Source organism: Elgaria multicarinata, chromosome 3 (genome assembly GCF_023053635.1).
Source record: "Elgaria multicarinata webbii isolate HBS135686 ecotype San Diego chromosome 3, rElgMul1.1.pri, whole genome shotgun sequence".
Lineage (NCBI taxonomy): Eukaryota > Metazoa > Chordata > Lepidosauria > Squamata > Anguidae > Elgaria > Elgaria multicarinata.
The window spans coordinates 101,152,937-101,170,309 of record NC_086173.1 but is presented as its reverse complement, the minus strand read 5'-3'; the positions used below and the strand labels follow the sequence as shown (position 1 = coordinate 101,170,309).

The 17,373-nt window shown below is 43.1% G+C and overlaps 1 protein-coding gene across 2 annotated transcripts in view; it reads left to right on the top strand.

The window, feature by feature from the left end:
• The window catches only part of CACNA2D2 (calcium voltage-gated channel auxiliary subunit alpha2delta 2), a 639,662-nt gene that overhangs the window by 599,278 nt on the left and 23,011 nt on the right, over positions 1–17,373 (top strand). Inside the window, exons 23-24 of one of the 2 annotated variants that reach the window (XM_063121104.1) lie at positions 2,033–2,050; positions 10,964–11,024. In XM_063121104.1, the coding sequence (XP_062977174.1) occupies positions 2,033–2,050; positions 10,964–11,024 (79 nt within the window). The remainder of the gene's footprint in view (positions 1–2,032; positions 2,051–10,963; positions 11,025–17,373) is intronic. The other variant, XM_063121105.1, reaches the window with a different exon arrangement.

The following is a 17,373-nucleotide window of genomic DNA, read 5'->3' as shown; positions in this document are numbered from 1 at the left end:
TCTCTCCTTTCACATCTTTCTCTTCCTCTCTCCCTTACCTTTTGTAAGTCCTCTACCCCATACCCACACCACATTCTTTGTAGCTACTCAAAGTTTCATGCTCAGTAGAGTACATTTACTCATTAGATTATATGTTAAACAATGCAGTTTTAACATTACCTTGTGCCAACATCTTCCAAATTGTTTAGGTAGCCTTGACCTGGTAGCAGTTCATTAGCTTTTATTTAAATAGGCTTTAAGGGCACAATCCTACGCATGTTTAGAGAGGAAAATTCCTAGCAGTCCCCAGCCAGATCATGCCGGCTGGAGAATGCTGACAGTTGTAGGTCTTTTTTTCCATCTAAACATGCATAGGACGTGCCCTGAAGCTGCAGTCCAATAGCATCTTACCTGAAAGTAAGTCCCATTGAACTTAGTAGGACTTACATCTGAGTAGTCATACAGGATTCTGCGGTAACACTGTTTTGAAAATCTACATACAGAAAGGTGTTTTGACAACTGCACAGGAGTATGCTAATTGTCCCCTGCCTGCTATGTTAGTTATTATTTATCTCTGAAACAAAGATCAATCTGGATTCTGGAATTTATACTCTGCCTATCCAGAGCAAAAAGGGTGGGTCTAAACACATTCAAACACACTGCATACAGCAGAAGGATCCTAGCAATGTCTTTTTCCCAAGCCTGCCAAATTTCCACTTACATTTTGACATTAGAGCTGCTTTGACCAATTAATCCTTCCCCCCAATTTCTCTGAGGTGGCACGTTCTCCTGAGAGAACTGTACCAGCAATCAGATGGGGTTTCCTGGGCATTCCACTGGATCAGTTATTTTCGCCTTGCTATGGCATACCATCTGATCTCAGGGAGAGAGCACCAGAGACTGTCTCTCACAAATAATACTGAAAGCAGAGGAGGCCTTTTCTCCCTAAAGGTTCCTTGTGAGATCCTGCTCCTCTGGTTTTTTGTCATTGCCTTCAAAGAAGACATCTGTGTGCTACACATTATTAAGGAGAACGGCTGCCTGGGGCCTTTATTCCTGAGAATGCACCCTTAGTGGCACAATAGTAGCTCACCGCCTTCATTCTCTGATATATACAGAGTTGACTGATTCAAGCTCTCCGGGGTTTCAGACCAGAGTCTTTCCCAGTCCTACCAGAATATGCCAGGGATTAAGCCCGAGACTTTTGACATGGGAAGCAGTTGCTCTACCTATGAATTACAACTTTCCCCCTGAATGTTGCATTCCGTTTTATATGCAGATGTGACATTTTCATCCTCAGCTACACTGCTGCTACTCCTGCTTTTCCTCTTCAGAAGGTCGCTCACATATTTTCAGCAGGTTTTTCTTTTTAAAGTCATCGTAGCTGACATAAAACATTTGGTTCTGCCATGAAGAACGGCAAGGCCTGATCTCTTTGGCTTTATTTGCAAAAGAAAATTAGGGTTAAACCACTTTTAAAAACCAAAGCGAGCCTCCCCTCGAAGTGGGGCCGCTTCCCCGGTTCCCCCAACCTTAGACTCTCCTCTCCTTAAAGGCAGCCACCACCCTACACTCCTCATATGTAGGCACAGGCCCCTTTATACAGACCTAAGCCTCTCCCCTGGCCCCTTTGTTCCCTTTCCTTCTGTCTCTGTGCGTGTCCTTCGTTAATCTTGAATTTTGCATGGTCTGCTAACTCAGTAAGAACATTTCTATATCAAGACTGTTGCAAACTGTTTGCTACTGAATTTCATTTTTTTTATGTTGGTTATATAATATATATCTATATATCTAGTTATATCTATACATTTTTATTATTTTATTACTGTGGCCTTTTTATTGGTACTTTTATTCTTTTTCGGTTTCTTTTTCATGTCGTTTTTTGCAAGAGGTTTCCTTTCGGTATGATTATGATACACAATATTTTTATTCAAACAGCAATTGAATAAAATATTGTTTGTACCCCCTTCCCCTTTCCACCCAACCCCCCTTTTTTTGTTTTCTGTTTTTTGTTTGTTTTTTCTTGCTTTCTCTCTCTGATGGATTCACACAGTACCAAGCAAATTGAAGGGCAAGTATTTTCAGTCTTAGACCACTCCCCTCCCACCACCCCCTTCTCCCCACCCGTCTCCAGTACCCCCCACTCCTCACTCCAAACCTTTGCCGCTCCCCCTTTACCACTCACCCGGCCTGCTTGCCCATTACCTTGCCCGTTTGCCACGCCTAACCTTGCAAACCACCACCAAACTGTTCCTCCCCTGCTCTCCTCCTCCCCCTCCTCCCCCTCCTCCTCCACTCCCTCCCCTCAAACTCTTTCACCCTTTATTTGAAAGCAACATGTCTTGTTATGTTCATAATAGCTTCACCACTACTGATCTCCCCACTCCTTCCCTGTGCATTGCTCAGAGACTCAATCCGGTATCGTTAAAGACGAGCCAACTTCATATGGAATTGTTATGTTTGAATTCAATTAAGGTTTTTTGTAGCTAGTTTAATATCCTGCTCTTCTTCTTCCCTGCAAAAAGACCTCCCTCCACCCTTGTCTTCCTTTTTCCTCCCCTGTCTCACACTTCCCTGACAAATCTTCTTACCCTATCCTTGTTCCTGTGCTTACCTTCCTCTTAAAGACAACTCAACCTGAATGGGACAGGGCTGTGCAGAGACCTTCAGGCTCAGGAGGGTTTGGAAATAAGAGTCCAATAACACTTCCACAAGAAAACATTTCAAGCTTCTTGAGTGCAAGGGACACTGACTCAACACAGGAGAAGCAGAAACCTCAGACAGGTCCACTCTGCGTGTAGGTCAGAGTTGTTCCCAAAGAGTCATAATCTCCATGGCAGGCTTCTTTATTAACAGTAGCCTCAGCCATGTTTCCTTGAGCATAACTTTCCCTGCATTTCCTAGTGATTCCTTGGCTAGAGATGGGGGTTCAGCACCAAGATAACCGAGTGAAACTTGGTCTGGTACTTTTCTCACAATTCACCTGCTCCTGAGCCTTTGAAATCCAATTAGTCTTTTCCAGGCATCAAAGTTCCATGAACAGGGCAACTGGAACTGCTCTGCATACTCTAGAGAAAACTAGAGGATGGGCATTGTGAATAGAGCCTGGACCTTTTTTTTTTTTGTAAGTTATGTCCTAAGAATTGCAGAGCAATTACAATTCAGTTTAAATACAAAATAGGATTTGCAAACACTGCTTGCGCTCTCTCTCTCTCTCTCTCTCTCTCTCTCTCTCTCTCTCTCTCTCTCTCTCTCTCTCTCTCACACACACACACACACACACACACACACACACACACACACACAGGGCTCATCTACACCTGCAGCCCCTTGGGTAGTGAGGAGGGACAATCATGGAGTTTTCCACTTACGGGATCGTCCTGCTGGGGCCACATGCCAGTGTGTTGTCCCGGAAGTAAAGAGGGACATTCTGGGATGCACCATTTATTTGTTTTTAAAGAGGAGACATTTGCGCAATTGCACGGGTGCAATCTTGCATGAAGGCAAGATTTTTTAAAAAACACACACACAACAAACTCGGCACTGGAAGACGCCGAGCGCCATCCCAAAGATGGTGAAAATGCTCTCCCCTTCGCCCTCAATGCTCATGGACTCCTCCCGCATAGCTCCATGAACTGTTTCCTGAGCCCCACTACTTGTGGGGAAGAGGAAGGACCCCGGGAAGGAGAGCCACACCTCCTGTGGAGTTTGGAATGGTCCCGAGATGGGGGGGAAGGAAAAAAGCAGTTCTAGCTATCCTCTGACAACTGAGTACTTGTGTCCGGTTTACCCCGGGATCAGCTGTGTATCATTTGGACATGCAGGGACGACCTCGTGACCACCCCGGGATAAATGGCAAGTGTAGATTAGGCCACAATGTATTGAGATGTGTACATGGGACTTACAAACAGCAGGAGACTTTTGGAGGTCTAGAAGTTTTCCACAGTAAAATTCCAAGGTCTACTGATAGATAACAGTGTTCATACATTTTTCCTGGAGTAGGTTGTTGCCCTAGGTTTACAGTGAAGTAAAATGTTTTCTACCAGTATTATTAGGATTAGAGATAACTGAACAAGCAATTTCAGGCTTGTCTCACTTTGTTTCCCATGTTTGGTTATGGTCTTCTTTAGTTTCATTCGAACAGGAAACAGGTGCATTTCGAACCCAAAATGCATTCTCCCCCCCCCCCCGTAAATTTAAGCATGAAAATGCATTTTTTTTCCAAGCGTGAACTCAAGTCCATTAATTTGCAAACATTTTCAGGGAACATGTTCTCCTGCTCACATTTGCATTCAGAGTTACAAATGAGACATGTCCGCACGATTTGCCGAAGTAAACAAAATTCTCATACATCCCTAATTAGGGTTCGGTGTTACGAGGATGCACCCTCAGCATCCGCCTTGGCACTTCATCCAGCTATGTGACGTGAACAGAAAAGGAACAGAGTTCGTAAAGACCATTCAGTAGCAAAAGCAAAAAGTTGACAATGGGAAGCAGCCTTAGAGCATGGCAGTGTATAGTGGTCACATGTAAAGAATGCTTAGAATCTAATCTTGTCAAGATAAAGCCAAAACAGGGCCAACTGTACTCCCATGATTCAAGGTCTTCATGGTCAGTAGTACCTATATAAAATTGACATTTAAAATAGCCTTAGATGCCAAAGTCCATATGATCAATTAACAGCAAATGCTACGAGGCATCACAGGATAGGAAGAAGAGGTTCCTGAGCCACACAAAAGCAAATGAACCTGAAATGGAGAGCTATCTCCGTATAACAAATGATGTGACCCTCTCTGTTATCCCTGCTTCCCCAGGGATGCCTGGACCAGTGAATCAAGAATCACTGAGATGCTCCAGGAAAGTGTATTAACTTCCATACGAATTACTTTACCTAGCAAAGTAGGGTTTCATGGCTTAAGCATTAGAAGGGGGGATTGTGCAGGTAGATAGCATGGTAAATCGATTCAATAAACACATAGAGAGCAGAAGCAACACTATCCAACACAGGTAGCTGATACATGATGGCACTTAGGAGTTATCAGAGGAGACCTGGTCTCAAGCACTAGGGTGCTGTCTGTTGTCCTCAGCCCTGTTCTATCAGCATTGAGCTGCCTGCTCCCGGTGACCCTGTAATGGCAATGCTGATGGAATAATTACTTAGTGTTTTTGTATTCCTTTCCTCTTCCTCCTTTCATTGGCTTGTATTCAGACCCTGCCTTACAGTCCTGTTCGAAAACAACAGTCCAACCTATGGCTGTGCTGCCCTGACAAAGGGCCACATATGTTTTGCAATGCATTGTGGGAGACATTGGTGGGGGAAGGCGAGGAGTTTTGGTGGTCTCACAAGGAGTCTCTTTACATTGGTATATTTGAAGGGACAATTTTCAGGTAATACAAAAATGCCACTGTGGTGAAGTAGCTGGAACTGTTATTACAAGCCAGTGGGTGGCCTTCAGAGGAAAGCCTGCAACAGCTATCCCTCTCTTTTCTTTCTTTTTAACTCCAATGGTGAGTCATGCAATATCAAACCAAAAGATTTCAGGCAGGAAGAAAATCTAAAAAAACAACACCAGGCAGTTGAATTGGATTACTACAGATTCTTATATAAAGTTAAATAAAAATCCTATAAACATATATAAAGCAAGCTGTGCTTCATCTGCATCACCTGGATAAAATGCTGCTGAGTTGCTATGATTTCCTTTCACTCCAGTCTTCCAAGCAGCGCATCAATAAATCCCATTCAGTTCAATGGGGTCCTCAGTTGCAAGCAGAGTTCAGGAGAATGAAGTTTTACATACGAAATGTGCCACGCCCCCAGTGCAAGTGCAAGTTTGTTACAGTCAGTATTCTAAATATTCCCGTTTATTGCTGTGGCACCAAAAAAAACCTAGCCTTGTGAACAAACAACGAATGGAATGTTATATCAGTTAATACATGCGGTTTGTAACACCGTTAATAACTGGTTACCCTACCCTGCCTCTGCACAGTAGTGAAGGATGTATGGAACTGAGGAGTGTGTTAAACTGCTACTTGGTCCCCAGGTAGCTGCCCGCAATCAGCTCTGGATGTATCAACAGCCCCGCCAGGGGTATTAGACTCAATCATTTCACTGCCCGTCAATGAAAGATGTACACAAATATTCTGCTGCTTTCAGAAGCAGAAGAGGCAATGGAATTGTGATTCTGCTGGGTGATTCACTGTCTAGCATTTGAACCAACAGAAGGCTTACCAACACTCATTGTGGCTCAGGGAGCAAGCTGATTGGAAGAGATACCAGACTGACATCAGGAGAGCAAGACTGGGATACTCTGACAACTACCTACCCCCAGGTTGCAATCCATGGGGCTTGCCTCTCTATCCTGGCCCTGTAGGTGACTGCAACAGTGTCCTCTGCTTTACAACTATTAAAGCTACAGAAACCATGTCCTGCACCTGGCCACCCTAGTCTACACCCTTCCATTGCTTTGCCATGGGCACCCCAGGCTAGTTTGATGAAGTGTACATCCAGAAAGGGCAATTAAAATCAGAGGGCTTTGCCAGAGGCATTGCTGCCAACAGGCAGAAGGTAGATCTCCAGATATTTTGGACCAACTCCCAGAACATAGGAAGCTGCCTGATACTGAGTCAGACCATTGGTCCATCTAGCCCAGTATAGTCGACAAACCTTGGCAGCGGCTCTCCAAGGTTTCAGGCAGCATTTTTTCCTGCTCTACCTGGAGATGCCAGAGATCGAACCTGGGACCTTCTGCAGGCAAAGCCGTGGCCCCTTCCCCTGCCAGCATGGTCAGTGATCAGGGATGCTTGAAACTGAAGTACAAACATCTGGAGATCTACTTTCTACCCACCCCTGGCCTAACGGGGTCTTCATTTTGGGCCTTCCATTAGGAATGCTCAATTAGCATGGTTTGAAAGTTAGCTTATTTACTGTGAATCTTGCCTTTGATTGAAATAGGCATTCAGCCTCTGTTTGTACTGAGTTGCAGTACATTTTACTCCATGAATTGCTTGTATCACTGTGAGAGTGGGTTATAGTCCATACGGGTAATAACATTGATTTATTCCTCTTTGGAAAGAGCAGGGGGGTGGTCTTCCTTTGTGGATATTATTTTTATTTTTGCCAGTAGATCTCCACTACTTTTTTTAATCCTTGCTTAGCACAGTGTTACATGCCACTGAGTTTTTTTAGTTAAGCCATTAATTTAGAGTAAATTCTGCTTTGCAATTAATTCGGTGGGTTCTTAATAGCTGTCACTGTCCTGCTGCCAAGTTTAGAGTGTTAATTATTGCTAACTGCTGCTGTGCTGTGGGGATTGTGATTAGAGCTCAGATGTGCCTGGCAGAGGCCAATGTTTGTGGTCCTGGCAAAGTGTGGTTGGGTTAGGGGAAGGGGCGGTGGGCAGAATAATGAGATCCATTAGGGGAAGACTAGTTAGAAAAATTCAGGATTTTTTCTCCATCTAACCCCTTTACTCCCAGAGAACTTGGGGCAGCATCCAAGGTAATCCTACATAAGCCATGCCCATTCACTTCAATGAATCTACTCTGTATAGGAGTATCATTGGATACTGCTCTCAGTCAGCCCCCATTGATCTTTTATTTGCGCCTCTTCTTTTAATGCCAGATCAGTCCAAAATAAAACAGCCGTCATCCATGATATGATTTGGGAGTGGAAAGGCTGGCCTGGTGTGCGCTAAGTAGACCTGCTTGAATGAGACAATGGATCCTGTTTGGTTCCAATTGCTTCCAGCTTGGTACTCTGTTTTGGAGCATCATAGGGTCATTATATAGGAAAGAAGAGGTGGTGGAGGTTGCTTTGATCCATATGGCTCTGTCTCCCCTATCAGACACCCATTCTAAGGTTCAGTCCATTCTAAGTAATCGAACAGGACAGAATAAGAATTCTAGGGGTGTACATACTGACTGCCTAGGCTTCCCTGGCTGGGTTGGCAGAAGTAGTCTCAGGTTTGTTTCCTTCCGGGCACTTCAACCTTCATGCCTAGGTTCATTTAAGTATGTCATGGCAACTATAGGCCTGCCTTCGTGTACATTAAAGGTGCAAACACACATTGGACCTGGTGTTCTGCACCAGTTTGAGGAATGCGCTGTGAGTATGGGTGATCACAACTTTGCTATGAACAGCTTGTTATGGTTTGATTCACAGTCCCTATAAACCTCTTCAGATGCGGAGGACCCGTTAGGATGGTCCAGCCTGAAATGGATTCATTCTGTTTCTAAAGAAGTGGAGGGGGGAATATTTGAGTGCCTCAAGTACTTATCCCATTGATGCTTTGTTGGAGTTTGTGACTGAAGAACTAGCTTGGGCAGTTGATACAATAGCTCCTAGATACCCTTTTTGTATAGCCACATCACAAACTCCTCACTTGTTTACCTGATGAGAAAGCATGGACAAGTGGAGGAAAATTCACGAACCCAACCCAATATAACTTCAAGCCCATGTGAAGATCTATTCTGTGGCACTGACACAGGAATGAAGTCTTACTTCTTGACCACTGTGTCCACATAGCCAGCTGAGCTTTTCCAAGTGGTGAAAGAACTGGTCCAGCCCAGTTCCCATTCATCTGGGGCAGTCTTCCCCAACCTGGGGCATGTCTACCTGAAGGGTTTGCCCTGGGGTGGCTTTGCAGTAGCGGCACGTCACCTACATGACACAGCCGCCATTGCGAAGCCATCCAGGGGCAAACCCCAGAAACTTCGCTGAAAAAAAGTCGGGCACTTACCCAGACTTTTTTTTGGCAGCGGAGGCTTGTCACAGCCCATGGCATCCTCTGATTGGTTGCCATGGGCTGGACAGAGAAGGGGGCGGACCTCAGGAGAGCCCTCTGCCCCATGGAAAATAATAAATAAAAAAACCCGGGAGAGGAGAGGAACGGTCAGATAATCAGCTGCACAGATACAGATAATAAAAATAAAAATAGGGGGAAGGAATGGGCAGTCAGAGGGAGGAAAGGTGGTTTGGGCACCCAGCATCCCTCTCCTCACCCTCCTGGTTGCCCCTGGCTGCCTCATTCCTGCCCCCTTACTCCTTCCCCCTCAGCGCCGCAGGGAAAGTTCGCACTTGCATGCAGATGCCAGGAAGGAACGCAAGTGCAGGAGCCAGGCACCTCGTGGCGCCAAAATGCTGCTGTCAAGTCGGGGGCCTGGTGCCCTCCAGAGGTTTCAACTCCAATTTCCATTAACCCCAGCCTGCATGGCCAATGGTCGGGAACGCTGGAGTTGTAGTCCAAAACATCTGGAGATCATCAGGTTGGGGAAAGATTGCTCTATTAAAACAAAAGAATGGAAGTGCAAACAGGGCACATATCAGGTTAAACAACAGAAGAGATCATGTGCAAGAGGTGCTCAGCTGTACTATCACAGCTGTTGAAGAAACTAGAGGCCTTCACTCGAGGCCTTCAAGAGGCAGCTGGACAACCATCTGTCAGGGATGCTTTAGGGTGGAGTCCTGCATGGAGCAGGGGGTTGGACTCGATGGCCTTGTAGGCCCCCTCCAACTCTGCTATTCTATGATTCTATGAAACAAAGCCCCCCCAGGGAAGCAATGAAATACTTCTAATTTATACCCCAGGAATGTCTTTTGTTCTGTTTCAGTTGATTTTTGTACTCAGCTGGAAGACATTCAATAAATTGCTACTACAGTGCAGAGTATCTCTTAAAACAATGCTTGTAAATTTGACGAGTAATATTTGGCTTAGTGTTGCGGTGCTCTAAAGAGCTCACTCTATAGGTTTCATTTTTGGATAATTCTAATTATCCAATTAAAACAATTGGCAAAAGCAAAACCAGGGCTGATGGGAGTTGTAGTCCAAAACATCTGGGTGGCACCATGTTGGGCAAGGCTTTAATAGAGCACACACACTCCCACTAGCTGAATGACTAGTTACTCAACCAGATGAGAAAGTGTCAGAAATTGAGAGACAGAATGGGCCTGTTCAGATGACATGCTAAGCCATGGCTACTAAGCCTTTTGCAGCAAATGGTTGGTGAGCATGTTTAAACCGTGGTTATGTAGCCACCATGGCTAGGAATGTTTCACACAACGTGCTAAGTCATGATTCACATGATACACTAAGCCATAATGTTTAGCTCAAAATGCTTAACCGCCATGGCTTAGTGTGTCATCTGAACAGGGTCAATATGAGCATTCAGGCTACAGAGTAGGAAACTCAACAGTGGAAGAGCATAGGGACTATTCCCTGCTTGCTTTGGTTATATTTGGCTGCACCTATTCAATCTCAGATGATCTGTTTCATATTCACACAAGGGAAGGATGGCTATTGCAGTGCTTTGAGACCACTGTGAGCCAGAAGGCAGTTGCTGCACCCTCTACAATGCATTGCATTTTACCTCTATCCGATGGGTAAGTCTTTGGTTGGACTGTCTTCATAAAGGACCCTGGTTTGGCCATGTTGATGCCTGAAAAATAATTTTTTATTAGAAAATATTGTTTTAGTAATTCTCTTTCCGTATGAGCAGAGCATGTGATTTCTTTTCTTTGTTAATATCGTAATAAGAGAGAGATGCCCATACGACCTATCAAACATACATATATATATAAGTATGAGGATATATATGTGTGTACATGTGTATATGTAACTGTCTAGCCCCAAAGCAATACATATACAATTGATCAAATATATTTAATTTCAGATTATAGAATTTAACAAATAACGCAATAAAATATCCAAATCGTCCAAATGTTGGCAACATATTGGCTATAACTTTCCTCCTTGTACAAAGCTAGCTGCCAAAGAATATTCTCTCCTTTCTCTCTTGTTAAAATTAGTCAGATGTTTTGCCTCTTTTGTTTATACCTCTCTCTCTTTCTCTTTCTCTCTCTTTCTCTTTCCTTCTCCTCCTCCTCCCCCTTTTCTCTTTCTTTCTTCTTCTGTCACATTCTGAGACTGAATCCTTCTCCTTTCCTCCTTTCAAACCCCCGCCGGATAACATTACCTTTCTGTTGCAGATTTTGAATACCTGCTGCCAAACAGCTTTGAGTCCGAGGGACATGTATTCATTGCTCCAAGGTAGCTTTGCGTGTGAGCTTGCTGAGGTGTCCATTCAACCACTCTCCCCAGCACCGATCCTGGGACTGGTTCAACTCCCCTTCCCATCCCCACGTACTCCCTGCCACACCTTTAAGTATTCTACTCCATCGCTCCCACCTCTCTTACAGCTGACACCTCCTCATTGTGCTAAAGTCTTGATCATCCCCCCCTTCTTTTTGTGTCTGTCGTCTGCCTGTGTGCCACTCTCAGGACTACAGCTGCCACCTGCACCTTGTTGAGACACCACTGTGGTTGGCAGCACGGTGGTCCCGCCTTCTGTTCACTCACCTACATAAGAAGATTATATAGATATAGATATATGTATGCCTGCGTATGAGAGAGATATGTATGCATACATATAGGTATAGTTTCTGAAAATCCTCACAAAACAATAGACTGCCATGGTTGGAATTTGTTGAAATCATGACATTGTGTTAGTCAAATCTTCAAAAACAACAACAGCAACGTATATGATGCACAATTTTTCTCTAAGCCGAATGCCCCCTATGGATGGCAGGAGAGTAATTCATACAATCCTACTTAGTTTTGCCGCTAAATAATTTCGGCCAGTATTTACAATGAATATCCCATTGTTCAGCTTGGTTGACTAAATGCATCTATGGCACAATATTGATTCTGACCCTGATTCTTCGACCAAACTGTTTTCAACACCAAAATGGCATTTTGCCTGTATTTTCTTAAAAAGAAATAATAGATCCGGCTCGCTTTTATCTATGTTTTTGGATTTCACAAATACTCACTGCACCATTTTTTTATTAATTGGTAAAAGTATTGCCATATTTTTTAGAAAGCCACTGTTGTAGGGAAATTATTTTAAAATGTACAGGAATCAAAAAGACTCAACATCGCTCCTGACCTTTTCTGAGGTCATATAAAATCCAGTAGTAATGGGAACATATCCTATTTTAATATGTAAGAAATCACAAAATTATTTTAAGAGGAAATGTGTTATCCAGCGTAGAGTAGTGTTTAGAGTTTTGGATTTAGGATTGGGAAAATCTGAGTTCAAATCCTCAATCAGCCATGATTGACCTTGAGCTACCTTTTGGCCTAATTTACCTCACAGAGTTGTTGTGAAGATAAAATCAGAGGAGGCAAGACCCTCCTGAGCTCCTTGGAGAAAGGGTGGCTTAAAAATGAAATAAAGAAGCAAATTTTGTGAGTTTTATTGACAATGTAATGTCAGCCACAATCCCACAAATTTATGTTACACCAGTAATTTCTGGATGAAATTCAAATAGCCACTACTTTGCAGAAGGTCAATAGTAAGATCCTATTGGTCCTCCCTACCTATGGTGGCCAGATACAGCAGTCAACTGGGCTCCAGAACCTTTAATAGTTGTTTAGAAGAGGGAATTTCAGCAGGTGTGGTTTCTCATGACACCTGTTGAGATTCCCTCTTCTTCACAATTGTTAAAGAAGCAGGAGCCCTTTCCTCTGCTGCATCTGCCCACCCTACTCCTCTCTATTATGGGATGAGAAAATGGAAGAGGATTTAAGCCTCCATAAATTCAGCTTACAAGATATAATAACAGAGAATGGCGTGTGGGTGTTCTAATTTTCCTTTATACCACTATTAGATATATTAGTCTGGCAGTGCACTCCTATACATGTCTACTCAGAAGTATGCCCCATTGAGCTCAAGTAAGTGTTTATTATAGGATTGCTCTTATGCCAAGCGTCCATACATCCTGTCAAGTATAAGAAGTGAACAGTAGATGTAATAGATTTACTCACAGCAGATGGTTATTGGAGTACGTGTTTTTCTGCTATCAGCAGCTAACCATCATGTAAGTGAAGAACTTTATATATCCAAGATCCAAACCCGTGTTTAAAATCTCATCCATTATGAAATGTAAACAAGATTCTAATATTTATTTGTTTTAAAGGAATGTACCATTTTTTGTTTTTTGGTTAGGCTTTTTTAATAATATAAAAGGGAAGACTGAAGAAAAACATTTCCCCACCTCCTGCAAACTATCCCTGAAGCCCAATATCTAATCAGGTCTGTTTATTGCGATATAAGAAGAGACAGACTCCCTGTGCCATCAAACCATAATGCTTATGGCCATGGGATTATTTTATAATGAAAAGCAGATAATAAATTGTATAAATAAATAAATAAATAAGTTCTTTAGGTCCAACTGAATCATCCATTAGCTGTTCAACAATCATAATACCAGACAATATGCTAATGAGAGTTTATGATATATCATCAATACCAATATGGCCAATAGCCCATGGTAATTTTCAGAAACCATATATCACTAATGATCTATTTGTGGTTGTGCAAGCACATATATCTGTATACATTTGTGTAGATATATAGGTGGATGCAGTGTTGTGTATTTACAGGTCTTTGAGCAGCCAGGATGATTTTATATCCATGTAAGAGCACTTGCACTATATTGGTGGAAAATCAAGAGCTTAACAATACAGCATAGACTTGTCGCTCAGCTGTCTCTACTAAAATGTGATTATAAACATTTACAAGTGAACTCAGAATCTTGGCTAACCTCTTCGTAAAAACATGTTTTAAGTGCTATTGCATTAATGCAAATTCATTTTCTGGCTTCTAATGTGTGGACAGTATAAACAGTTGCCTTGAGGCGTTTGCGACCAATACCTGATTCCATGATGTGCCTGCGCAATAGAAAGGCTTGCCCATAGCAATCATGGGGTCTCAGTGAGGTGCACTGTATTACTATGCATCTACATTGCTACTTTTCTCAGCCTTCTTTAGGCACAAAAGCAGCATGTCACTTACAGAGTTTGGCTCAACTACAGCATGTTAATGAGTCTGAACCAAGTAATAGGCCCCAACATATACTGATGGAACTATCACACACCTTCCTCCGGTTATGCACAATATTAGTGTTATGCAACAGTTCGTAGTCTAGTCACTAGGATGCAGAGAAGGACAGGGCTCCTGCACCAATCACTGTGATTGAAATACAGCTTGATTGAAAAATTGCTTCCTTGACTTTACCAGTTTAGGGACTATAATTATGCGATGTAATCATGTGGTCTCCAAAACACTGCAGCACAGTTATTTCAGGATCTAGATTTGAACCCAGGTGATGGAGCTTTCTGGGAAAGGCAAGATTTACAAGATATGTGCATGCATTACCCACCTTTGAGAACTGTCATACAATAGGGCCCAGGCTTCTGCAGCATGATACCCTCCAGATATTTTGGACTACAACTCCCAGCATTCCTGACCATAGTCTATGTGGGCTGGTGTGGAGTTGAAGTCCAAAATATATGGAAGGCACCAAGTTGGGAAAGGCTGTAACAAGGAATAAACTAGATTCATTCTTGCTTCTTGAATCAGGAATTCATGTGATTCTCACCTATTGTGCAAGCCCCCTTTTATTTGGTTTCTTTGGGTCTCTCACATACCTTTCAGCAGCTTTAGCAAAAGGGAGCCCTTCCATCCTAAGATACATTTGCTCAGAGTTTGACACTGGGAGGGAAGGTCTGTTGCTGGGAGTTTTGTCCTGCAAACATTATCAGCAAAGAGAAATTCTCCAAGGCTGCAGGCTGGCTCCTTTAAAGGATGTATTGCAGGTGATGATTAACAGCCGAAACTGGGATTATATTTGTATACATTGAATTGGTTTCGTGTGCAGGGTGTAGATGTTGAACAGGGCAGAGTTCACTCTTGTCTTATCCAGGCTCAGCTAAACATCTACAGGTATAGCACCTATCTAGGCAGCTTAGCTGCTTTGAGCCTCAAGGTGTGCTAGAGCAGCTATTTGGTCAGAATCATTGCACAGTTCATCTAATATTGATCATGTGCAGTAGCAGGCATAATTGGTTCTATATGAGCAATTAATTTCAAAAAGGGGAGTTGTGAGTTATCACCACTGTACAGGAAGAGCTCCAAACATTTTGGATGCCCACCATGGAAAAAAACTTCCTGTCTGCTGTTTTTGGTACAGCATTTTTCCATTCCTGCTTATTATTATTATTATTATTATTATTATTATTATTATTATTATTATTAGTCTCAACAGTAAGAAACCCTTGAGGCCTCCGGATCTACATTAACCTGTGCTTGGCAAACTCACTACCTTTTTTTCAGCAATAGGGTGAGCCAGATGCAAAAGAGGACATGGCTCCTGCACCTTCGGTAGTTGGGAGGAAGAGGGAATTTCAGCAAATGTAGCTTATAATGCAAGGGAGAGCTGCAGAAATTCATTCTTCTACACAGCTACAAAAGGTGCAGGAGCCTGTTACCTGATCAGGAAGTCCAACGTGACACTGCCATGAACCCAGAAAAACCAGCCTCTAAATGAATGTGTACCTTTACATTTACTTCTGAGGGGCAATGAGGAATGGGGCCAAGCATGCACGCTCTCCATCCTAGGCATTAGCTATTGGCCATGCAGAGCCAGCAATGTTCACTAGAACTTTGCAGCTGCAGCTAATGTGAATCCTCCAGAGACTGTAAACTGGCAGAGATCAAAGTACAGATCTGTTATTTGTAGCAGGTCCTATATAGTAATTTACCATCCTCCATATACATGTGCACTGACAGGGCTATAGTCTTACACTCATATGAGACAACCCATTACAACGGTGGGGTCCCTAAAAGCATCACCTATCACCAGGAAAGAGTTTTATTTTATTTTTAATGAGAGATGTAATGCAAATCTGCCCTGAATGTACATGTCCTTCTACAGTCGAGAGTCAGCACCTATCTATCTAAATGAAGGGTACAGATATGTCTAGCGTTTGTGTGTGTAGTAGTATTCCCCATGCATAATCCTAAAGTAAAGCATGGCTGGCCATCTTGTTTTCTTATTGCTATGGTGAAGAGCAGTTCTCTGTGACTGTCCAGACAATCTCTGTGCGTTGTGGAATATCGATTTGTTCCACAAATGAGACAGAACCTTGGTGCTTTCTCTCATGCTTCCCTTCTCCACTCCCTCCTCTCCTGTCCCCCAATTTCCTCAAAGAGTGGAGCTTTAGGGGAGAAGCATTTTGTAAATTTAATACAATACAAAATGAAGTCAGCTGACCCACTGGAGATTTTTGTCCCCCCAAAAGATAGTGGCACTAGTTTTAATGTCTTCAATTGACTATGACCCGAGCCAGTTAAGAGAATGTATTTGGCAAAGAGAGCATATGAAAAGCTGAGCATTAGGTGAATACAAAAATCACACAATTATTAGGGTTTGCAGTTTTTGCTCTACCTTATTTTGGATGAGACAAAACAATGTCTTAAAGCAGGGTAGAGAGGATAATGCCCTTTAGCTCCTTTCACAAGTCACCTGAACAGCATATTACCTCTTTCCCCTTTAAAGAGACAGGTAAGTACCGTTATGCCCCTTTTACAAATGCATTTACCCACAAGGAAAAAGGATTTGGCCCTATGCCCAAAGTCAATGGGGAAGTCATGCAAGAAGGATGCTGAGCAGTCTTGCCTTCAGGTTCAGGGCCTCTCAAGCAGAGTCCTTCAGACTCGAATCACCAAGTGCTTAACTGGCCACGTCCTCTGCGTTTCTGCCCAGCTCACTTCACCGGTGTTCCTGGTTGCACAGCCGAATCAGCAGGCATCATATATGTACATGTGGCACACACAGGTTGGAAAACGGCTGCTGCTACTCATGAATTCTGTCTGCCCTATCAGATTACAGTATACTCCATTTATATTTAATCCAGGCTCTGTGTGTGTGTAACTATGAATTCTGGAGGAAACATGGGGTTTCCAGTCCTGTGTTGGTCTCATAGTGCTAATGTGAGGTTGGGGAGCATATTTACAGTTGAGAAACAGTGCTGGGATTCATACCACACTGACTTCCGCACCCATTTTTCCTAGTCAGAAATAAGTCCATTGAAGGGGGAGTAATTCACTGGGGTGAATAAGTGAGCAGAGGAAGAAGTAAGCATCTTCTTCCTTGTGTTGATTTTCCCTGGCAGATGCCCCCAAGGCATTATTGTTAACTGGCTAATGCATATTTAGGAAAACTAGAGTTTGCCAAGCTAATGTGTAGTTCCATTCTTAGTCCATTCAAACTGAAGAAACTCGTTCCTAGTGCAAACAGATACTTAACTGACATTGTCACCTGCTTTCTTAGCAGATGGCTGTAGTCATCTCTTATTTCCCATCCATTGCCATTTAGTATGAAGAGTCAAAAACAATTATATGCAAACATGCAGAAAGCTCTGTGGTGACATTGTTTAAATCAGTGCAAGGAGGAAACTTGGAGGGATTGCTTAAAGTGAGCCAGGCAAGATCCTTGGCCGGAGCGGTCTCAATGAGTAAGGTTTAGGGCTGCAGGAACTGGCCTGAACTGTG